Source organism: Quercus suber, unplaced genomic scaffold (genome assembly GCF_002906115.3).
Source record: "Quercus suber isolate HL8 unplaced genomic scaffold, Cork oak 2.0 scaffold_7, whole genome shotgun sequence".
In the NCBI taxonomy this organism is placed as follows: domain Eukaryota; kingdom Viridiplantae; phylum Streptophyta; class Magnoliopsida; order Fagales; family Fagaceae; genus Quercus; species Quercus suber.
In genome coordinates this window covers 2,494,171-2,503,777 of record NW_027069473.1, presented here as the reverse complement: position 1 = coordinate 2,503,777, position 9,607 = coordinate 2,494,171, and the positions used below count along the sequence as shown (strand labels likewise).

The 9,607-nt window shown below is 36.0% G+C and overlaps 1 protein-coding gene across 1 annotated transcript; it reads left to right on the top strand.

Annotated features, from left to right (window-relative positions):
• Positions 1 to 1,765: 1,765 nt before the first annotated feature.
• On the top strand, positions 1,766 to 7,955 carry LOC112023521 (mitogen-activated protein kinase kinase kinase NPK1). Its single transcript, XM_024056126.2, has 17 exons — positions 1,766 to 2,281; positions 2,385 to 2,426; positions 2,583 to 2,648; positions 2,762 to 2,872; positions 2,954 to 3,034; positions 3,129 to 3,206; positions 3,301 to 3,383; positions 4,064 to 4,145; positions 4,265 to 4,365; positions 4,559 to 4,598; positions 4,812 to 4,868; positions 4,955 to 5,001; positions 5,098 to 5,329; positions 5,419 to 5,655; positions 5,787 to 6,118; positions 6,206 to 6,273; positions 7,345 to 7,955. Exons 1-17 carry the CDS (start codon positions 1,976 to 1,978, stop codon positions 7,446 to 7,448), a joined length of 2,067 nt encoding a protein of 688 aa, XP_023911894.1. The 5' UTR covers positions 1,766 to 1,975; the 3' UTR covers positions 7,449 to 7,955.
• The last annotated feature ends 1,652 nt before the right edge of the window (positions 7,956 to 9,607 follow it).

Here is a 9,607-nt window from a genome sequence, read left to right as displayed (position 1 = left end):
CCTTCCCAAAATTATCCTTAGTATGCCGAGGACGAAGAGGTCCTCGGCGTGGGTCCAAAAAAGAATTTCTCCCTAATTTAGCCTTGGATGGTCATCCTTCCTCGGCGCAGGCCTTGGACCTACTACACAATGGGCTGAGGCTATCAGGGCCACGGGCCCCACAAAAATCAATTCTAAAAATGAAGAAAATATTACATATATGTCTGGACTGTTGTTTTTATATAATAACTTAGCCCCTTTCAGGCAAAATTTCTTGGCTATCTCCCTGACGGGAATAAGACTTTGATCTAGAGGTCCTTGATTTTAACAATGTGAACATCAAGCTCTTTGAAAGGGTTTGCAACTAAGAGGGAGAAGAAACACAATTCAGGAAGGAACAGTAAAATTGAAACAAGGAGAAGAGATTTAGGGGGGAAAAAAAAAAAGAACTTATTGCCCAAGTTATAGTGTGATGCATATTTGGATAAACACTATAACAAAAATCCATTCAGCATCCACAGCAGTGGATGTAAAATTTTAGCTATTTAGCTACACAAAAAGCCACTTTATCTATTTTACCTACAAACCTGTTACAGCAGTGGATCTATTTTAACTTTTAACACAATAAAATAATATAAACATCACAATAAAATAATATAATCACTACAATAAAATAATATATCCTACCATCATATACAACCACAACCACACCCACAACCACCATCAACACCACCACCACCAGCCCACAGTAGAAAAAAAAAAAAAAAAACCCGTATCTCCAATCTTTTTCCTCACAACCACCATCAAAACCACCACCAACAGCAGTCCACAGCAAGAAGAAAAAAAAAAAAATTCGATCGGCGGCGTGATAACCACTGGCGGCGTGAAAGAACCAATATCCACAAGCAAGCACTCCGATCAGCGGCAAGCTCCATGGGTTTCCCAGTCAGGCACTCCGATCGGCAGTGAGCTTCGTGGGTCGATGATCGGAGTTGAGGGAGTGAGACCGGAGTTGAGAGAGTGAACTTGAGTCGAGCTTCGTGGGTCGGTGACCCAGTCAGGCACTCCGATCGGCGGCGAGCTTCGTGGGTCGGTGATCGGAGTTGAGTGAGTGAGACCGGAGTTGATGAACGAGAGAGAGCGAGAATAGAGTGAAGACCGGATTTGATAAATGAAAAAAAAAAATAGAAACAAGTTGTACGTATGAATAAAAAATGATTTTTTAGTTTTTGCTCCAAGCTACAGTGCATATCTATCTTTAGATGTGCACTGTAGCAAATCAGCTAAAAATTTTAGCTTTCGCTCCACTACTGGAGCGTAATTTTAATGAAAGTGTAGGTAAAATATAGCATTATAGTTTTTTACCTATACTGTTGCAAATGCTCTAACTAATGGTTTGCTAAATCTTCATATTAAAAAAAAATGAAGTCATGTATAACAAACAAACAAAAACACTTCATTGTAGTGATTCTAAAAACATAGCATCATCATTTGAAAAATATGTAAAAGAAACAAAAACTATAGTCTATAGGAAAGAAACACAAACATCATCATCATTTATTTATTTTATAATTAGCTAAATTACATTTTAACCCCATAACAAGTGAATGTTTCCAAATTAACCTCATACTTTTCAAAACGATTTCAATTCAACCCTTCAGTAACGGTCACTAAAACCATTGATAGAACAAAAAACGGCGTTATTTTAATTTAAAAATTCATTGAAAACGGTGTCGTTTCCATCACAGAACAAACGCACCCATCATTTTTCTCTATTTATTTATTTTTTGAATTCACATCCCTCTCTCTCTCTTTCCCTCCTTCAAACTCTCTCTCTCTCTCTCTAAATCTCTCACAGTGACACAGAGAGAACCAAATGAACTTCACTGAACCCTAGCTTTCTCTCTCTTTCTCTCTCTCTCTCTCTTCGAGCAACAACAGCGAGAACTTCGCGTAGTCTCAGTGATCCTCGACGAACCGAAACGGTTTGCCACAGATGCAGGGCATTTTGGGATCGGTTCGCCAGTCCTTGGTGTTCCGAACCGCGGGCGGCGGCGGCGGTGACGACGGAGGAGTAGGAGGAAGCTTCGGCGGTTTCGTAGAGAAGATCGGCTCCAGCATTCGCAAATCTCGAATCGGACTGTTCTCCAAATCGCCGGTTCGCGCACTCCCTCCGGTTCCGAAATCCGATGATGCTCCGCCGATCCGGTGGCGCAGAGGCGAGTTGATTGGCTGCGGTGCTTTCGGTCGCGTGTATATGGGGATGAACCTCGACTCCGGCGAGCTACTCGCCGTCAAACAGGTATATATACATATGTGTGTGAGTGTGTTTCAGTGTTTGTTATTGAATTGAGAAGTTAATGGAAATGAAGTTGAAATTTTGAGTTTCTAAACTGTAATTACAGGTTTCGATTACGACGAATAGTGCTTCAAAGGAGAAAACACAAGTAAGGATCTCTTAGTTATATCCATAGATTTAATTGCTAAGCTGGTTTTATGTTACAATATTGTAGTTTTGTGAATAAAGTTGCAAACTTGGATATAAAAGTAATACTTATTTGTGCTTTGCAATTCACTGATTTGTAAAAATCTTATATAAATAGGCTCACATTAGGGAATTGGAGGAGGAAGTAAAGTTGCTGAAGAATCTTTCACATCCAAATATTGTTGTGAGTATGGTGCTGTGATTTTTTTTTTTTTTTTTTTTGATGGAAGTGATGATGGGTTTCTTTTGTTTGTTTTCTTATTGTTTTTTGGGTTTTATCTTGTTGTTCCTTATTAGAGATATTTGGGAACTGCTAGAGAGCATGACTCATTGAATATTCTGTTGGAATTTGTTCCGGGTGGATCTATATCATCACTCTTAGGGAAATTCGGATCCTTCCCCGAGTCTGTAAGTGATTTTTACCTTGTAATATTCAAGGATTCTGGTGTTTATTTTGCTTATGTTGTTAGGAAATCGTTTGCTACACAGGTTATAAGAATGTATACAAAACAACTGTTACTGGGTCTTGAATACCTTCACAAGAATGGAATTATGCATAGGGACATCAAGGTATCTCCCGCTTTGCTTTGAAATATTTATACTGATTTGTAGCCTCTCTCTCTCTCTCTCTGTGACATGATATTTTCATAATGGCCATTTATAGGGTGCAAACATTCTTGTTGATAATAAGGGATGCATTAAACTTGCGGACTTTGGTGCGTCCAAGCAAGTTGTTGAGTTGGTATGCCATTGTATCCACCCTCCCAAATTAATCATTAACTTTTTTGACTGATTTCTTCTATGAATATTACTGAAGATGTTGTATTACTATACAGGCTACTATAAATGGTGCCAAGTCGATGAAGGGTACTCCATATTGGATGGCTCCCGAAGTTATTCTTCAAACTGGGCATAGCTTGTAAGATCAAATATACAACTACTCAAATATGAAAGCATTTATCTGTATTTTGTCATACAATATATAGATTGAAAATGTTTTTTCTTACAACCAATGCACTTACTTCAAAGGAAAAATAAGAAAACTTTTTGACCACTGGAAATAGAAAAATAAGGTTTTTCTATTGGGATACCTGATAGCTGTAACAAAGCATGCACATTTCATTCATGATGATATGTTTAATTTTTAAGTGGCATTGAAAGTTTAGGACATCTTTGAAACTGCCTTGTTTTGTTTGATTTATTTTTTTCATTCTCATTATTTAGAAGTGATTTGAGATTAAAGTTTATGTAGTATTAAATGTGAACACTAGGATCTAAGAAGTACAATAAAATATTCTGACGACCTTGTTTTGAAGTCTAAACTTTATTTTGGACAAAGTATCAGTGTTCTAATGCAGTGTATTGCCATTCTTTTGTAAAATTGTGGAAAAAAGATATTATATGGCTGCCTACTAGTCAACTCTCTTAGACCCCATCCCCACCCAAACTCTGTAGAAGGGGGAAGTCTTTTGCACTGGGTATGAGCTTTTACCATGTAGAAGTGGGAGCCTTAAACAATGGGTACGAGTATGGCCTTTTATGGCTGTACTTTATATTCTGATATGTGGACTTCACTACTTACGAAATGTCTTTTTTTAGCTCTGCTGATATATGGAGTGTCGGGTGTACTGTAATTGAGATGGCTACAGGAAAGCCTCCATGGAGCCAACAATATCAGGAGGTACACTTGACACTACTTACTGAACTTAATACTTTCAGTTATGTGTGTATTTGACTGTAATATTCTGAAGTCATGTGTTTTCCAAGAATTTTGAAACTAAGAATCAATGTTTCTCTCAGGTTGCTGCTCTCTTCCATATTGGAACAACTAAATCTCATCCACCCATCCCTGAGCATCTCTCTGCTGAGGCGAAGGATTTTCTTTTAAAATGTTTACAGAAGTACATTCATTGTTTCTGCTTTTCGAGCACCATTATGTTTCCAGCCCCCCTCCGAAAAAAAAAAAAAAAAAATTTTCTTTTTCTCTTTTTGAAAAAGGCAACATAATATGGATGTAGTTTTGATTTATAGGTCTTTACGAGTTATGGTAACTTTTCTTGTTTGTAACTCTTACACATCAAATTCTGGTGGCAGGGAACCTGACTTAAGGCATGTTGCATCAGACTTGCTTCAGGTAATTCTATAGAGATGTTCCATATGAATAGTTAATATATTAAGCAGAATTCACTCAAGCATCATGGATAAATACATGCCTAAATAAATAAGTGTGCATGTGTGAACTATTGTGGGTTTTGCCTTTGTGTTTGATTATTATTGTTGTTAATATATTTACATGCACATAGACAAACAAGCATTTACTTATAAAACCATTTTTGCTCATCTGCAGCATCCATTTGTCACTGGAGATTATTGGGAATCCCATCCAATTAGCACTTCAGTTAGGGTCAGTATAATTGCAGTAAGATATATTTATTAGAATTTGTATTCTTTTAATTAACTTATCCCACACTTAAATTCTTTTTACTTCAGGAATCTGTAAGCAATATTGTAACACCTGGGATGAATCTTAAGAACTCGTAAGTGTGTTAATTTGATGGTTGTGGAACATTGGATGAATTTCGATTATTCGTTGTTACAAATGTTGACTATGGAAACTTTACTTCTGGTTTTAGCTTGAACCATGTGATCAGAAGGTCAGCCTGCACAGGCTTAAAGGATGTCTGTGAAATGGATAGCCTGAGGATCTCAACTGTATATCCCCAAAATTCCTTAAACTTAAATGTGAGATCTTGGGGATTGAGCAATCCTGATGATGACATGTGTCAGATAGATGATAAAGATGACCTGATGGTTGGTGCATCAGTAAAGCTCAAATCCATCATAGTGTCTGATGATTTAAATAAGGTAAAGAAGTGTTATCATGTCCTTTGTGTAGTTTAGATGGTTATAATTAGCTTCAATAACAATGGGCAGACCTCTTTCGTTTGAACTAGAGTTTTAATCCTATGTGTGAGCCTACTGATGACTGGCCCTGCAAGTTTGATGGAAGTCTAGAGTCAGAGAGAAGTGGAATAGACTTGTCTCCCGGTCAAACAATCCAGAATGCTGCTGGCAGCCCTGGAGTACCAGGTAAGGGGGAGAATGACTTCACATTTCTGTGTGGGCCAACAGGAGCTGAGGATGATGATGAAGTTACAGAATCAAAAATCAGAGCCTTCCTGGATGAAAAGGTGCCTTGTTTTCAGAGCTCTTTCTTTTGTGAATGACTGAGACATCATTGTTTTATTCTCTTATATTTCATGAGTGTGAAATTTTTATTATAGAAATATGACACAAACTTGTTTTTATAAAACTACATTAGGCTTTAGATTTGAAGAAGCTGCAGACACCTCTATATGAGTTCTACAGCACAATGAATGCAGCTGGTCCTCCTGGTGCAGTTCAAATGGCACAAAGTGAGAATGCTTTGAATATCTTGAATTTACCTCCTAAAAGCAGGTCCCCCAATCGGACACCTACCAGAAGACTCTCAGTAGTTCATTCTACCAATAATGCAAGACCTGGGAATCATGCCAAAAATGAATCAAATGCTAGTGGTTTACACGACCGAGCTCTACAGGAAATTCAGCCACCTCAGCAGAGTGAATGGAAAGAGCTTCTTCTTGATGCTCAGAAGGAGTCATTCAATCCAAGGTTCTGTGTCTTCTTTTACCTTATGTTTCCTTACAGAATTGTGTTATCCCATTATGTGACCGGGGATTGGAAATGTTTTACTTGCAGTGATAGCTTCTCTGAGAGACAAAGGAAATGGAAAGAAGAGCTTGATGAAGAGCTTAAGAGGAACCGAGGCAAGTTTACTTTTTCTGCATATGATTTGAATCTAAACTGCAGTCTATTTTATGTTTCTGTTGGACCCACTGATCTTGAGGATCACTCTCGTGGTCAACTTTCAAATTAACCACACTGGATTCTAGGTACTGATGTGTACAAATTTCTTAAGTTTATGTCTATGGAGATAGTGTCTAAAAGAAGCATTAGCCCTTTCTTTGATCCTTGGTCAGGCCCTGTTTAAATTATGAGAGAGCCCCTCTTATGGGTCACTGAAAGCTTAATTATAATAATGAAAACTCCGTTTACCCAATGATACTTTTGAGCTTAAATGGTTTTGAGATTTTTTGTCCTATGTGATTTGCACAATTTGAATTGAAACTGTTGTTGTCCTTGTATTGATGTTTCAAAAGTGCACTTAGGCTTTTTTTTTCCAATTGATGGTCCTCACTCCTCAGGATTTAGGGCCATCCTCCAGAAAATTTGGGATTCTTGTGAGTGGAAAGGTTAGGGTGTTGCATTGAGCAAACTCATCTTCATAGATCTGATTTCCTATTCCTTTTTCTCTCCAAGTGGTTCAAACCAATATCATTCTGTTCTTCTAGACTAGGCAATCGGGTATGAAACACTAGAAGTTGTTGACACTTGGCTCAGGTGAGACCTTCACGTGGAAAGTTAGTGTTAATGTGTTTGTGAGCTTGATGTGCATTGCAGCTCAAGCTTTTAGAACCGATAGTTTCTACCACGAAAGCCATATAAAAGTTGGGGGTTTTGGTTCATAAACTGGGCCGGTCCGCTTTTGTCTGATGCATGATACAATCAATAGGACATTCAAGATAGAAGGTACTCCATTAGAAAGACAAAATTATAAACATGAATTAAAGGTATCTTGAATATAGTTTGGGAATATTAACTTGTAAGCAAAAGAGACTGAAATTCTATGTAGAGGTTTCTTACGCCAAATAAAAGCCCTGATGCTTGTGGTTTTCATTAGGGGCATGATTTTATCTTGATTAAACTTTGAAAAAATTGCAAGATTTTGAGCGTTGTGTTTTCTTGAACCATGACAATATGGGACGTGCATATTGCAGAGATGATGCGCCAGGCAGGTGCAGGAGGGAAGACATCATCTCCAAACAATTGCATACTTACTCGCCAAAGAGAACGGCTACGTTTTGCATTCTCAGGCAAATGATACATATACCTCACCTGTATTTATGCCAGTGTTCAATGGAAAAATTTATGGATTTCCATTGGGAGTGGTCATGTATGTAATATGAATATTGGTGCAATGGTGTCTAATAATACATAGTGGTCAACATTGCCAAATCTGCAAGAATAGCCGGCGCTGCAAGCTTCCAGTGCTGTATCTATCATTCAGCAGAAAATGTCAAATAGACCGGATATTTATACCCCTTTTTTCTTTTTAATTTTTAATTTTACTCCTCTTTTCTTTAAGTTCATGTATGTTGTTGCGGGATATGAAACACAGTAAATTTGAGTTTTTACCTTATATTCATAACATGTATTTTTTACTACTTATGAGGAAACAGAGGCAATATTGCAGTTTCTACATTACGTTTTAGGAAAATGATCACGTTTATCACTCCTGTAATTGCCATGCTTCCAACGCAACGTAGTTTGTGATGACAATGACATAAAAAGTCCTAAATGATGTTATCTCTCCTGTCTTTTTCAATAATTTTATTTTGTTTTACTTGTTTAGTCTTAGATTTTGTGTCTGTGTTGGGGTTGAGGGCACAGAGCCGGAAAGCTGCTTCCAATAAGTAGGCTGGTTCTGCACATCCGATGCAAATCTATGATGCGAATGCTTTTATTAATTGAACTTCCTGAGCATCTCAACAATCATATACAAAGTTCAAAAGCTGGGTTATTTTTATTTTTATTATTTCATTCTTTTAAGATACAATTCAATTTAGGCAGATGGAGCCAAGAACTGTTTTTTGTTGCTGAGCCAACAACCTTGTCTAGTGAATTTTATGTAAGAGTGATGCTAGGGTATTAATTTTATTACATGAATCTTAGCAATTATTATGTCATCTTTTAATTTTTAGATACAAAACCAGAAAAGAAATTAAGAAATTTATTTATAATATTATTGATGTGGTATCAAACACATAAGTTAACATTTTAGTCTTCAGCAAAAAAAACGTTAACATTTTAGTCTGTAAACATTTTATACTAAAATTTGTAGAACCTTTCATATATATATATATATATATATAATTTTCCAGAGCTCCCTTCGGTAAGTTATGAAGCAAAGTGAAACTTGCTAGATCTATAAAATTTCAGTGAAAGAACATTTATGCAATCTCAACGAACTACCTTGGCCATTTTCAGCTACCATTCCCCCCAGATCAAAGGTCCTTATTTTACTCATACTTGCCTGCTTCACATCAAAATCCAACTTTTAGAAGGTACCTCTCTCCCTCTCACATCTAAAATGATAAATTTTACCTCTATAATTGGTTTGAAATTCCTTCAACCCACTATGTAATGGTTAAAAAGACCATCCACGTCTACTTAGTTATATGACATTTTTAATGAATTATGTAATTTGTTTAAAATTTAAATAATATATGTGAATACTCTTATAATCGCTACATAGTGAGTTAGATGAGATTTCTCCGAGCTGATTTTGAGAAAATCCTTGTCCCATATAAAAAGGAACACTTCTTAACTCATTTTTATTTTTATTTTTATAGTCTATTATGAAAAAACACAAATTCTAGAAAAATTAATTGCTTCCATGTCTTTCACCAAATGAGCACCTCAAAGTTGGAAACTTCAAACTTTTTAGATTTTTTTTTTTTTTTTTGGATGTGAATTTTGAAAATCTTATCATTGAATTTCATGTTTCTTATGCTCATATATAACATGCATATCAAATTTTATACAAATAAGATGTTATTTATTATTCAATTAATAAACTTATTTTTTTATACATAATTTTATATTACAAAAATATGAAATTTTAATATTTGTTTGATGACACCGTAATTGATCTTTAATCTTCTTACAATTTTACAAGCACAAAAGATATAATAAGAACATACAATTCAACTATTAGATTTTCTAAATTCACATTTTTTACAAAAATATTTGAGGAGTTTGAAGGAATTCTCCAAACTTTGTTCAATTCAAAAGTAAATTTAATTTTCAATTATAATAGTTATTAATAACAGCCAGAAGAGTTCAGCCAACTTACCCCAAATGATTCAGGTCAGCACATGGCATGAGTGCTCTTTCTAACTAATCTGGAAAACTAATTGGGTAAAATCATAAGATTTGAAATCTACCAAACAAAACCAGTCCGCCATCTCATAAAAGTAA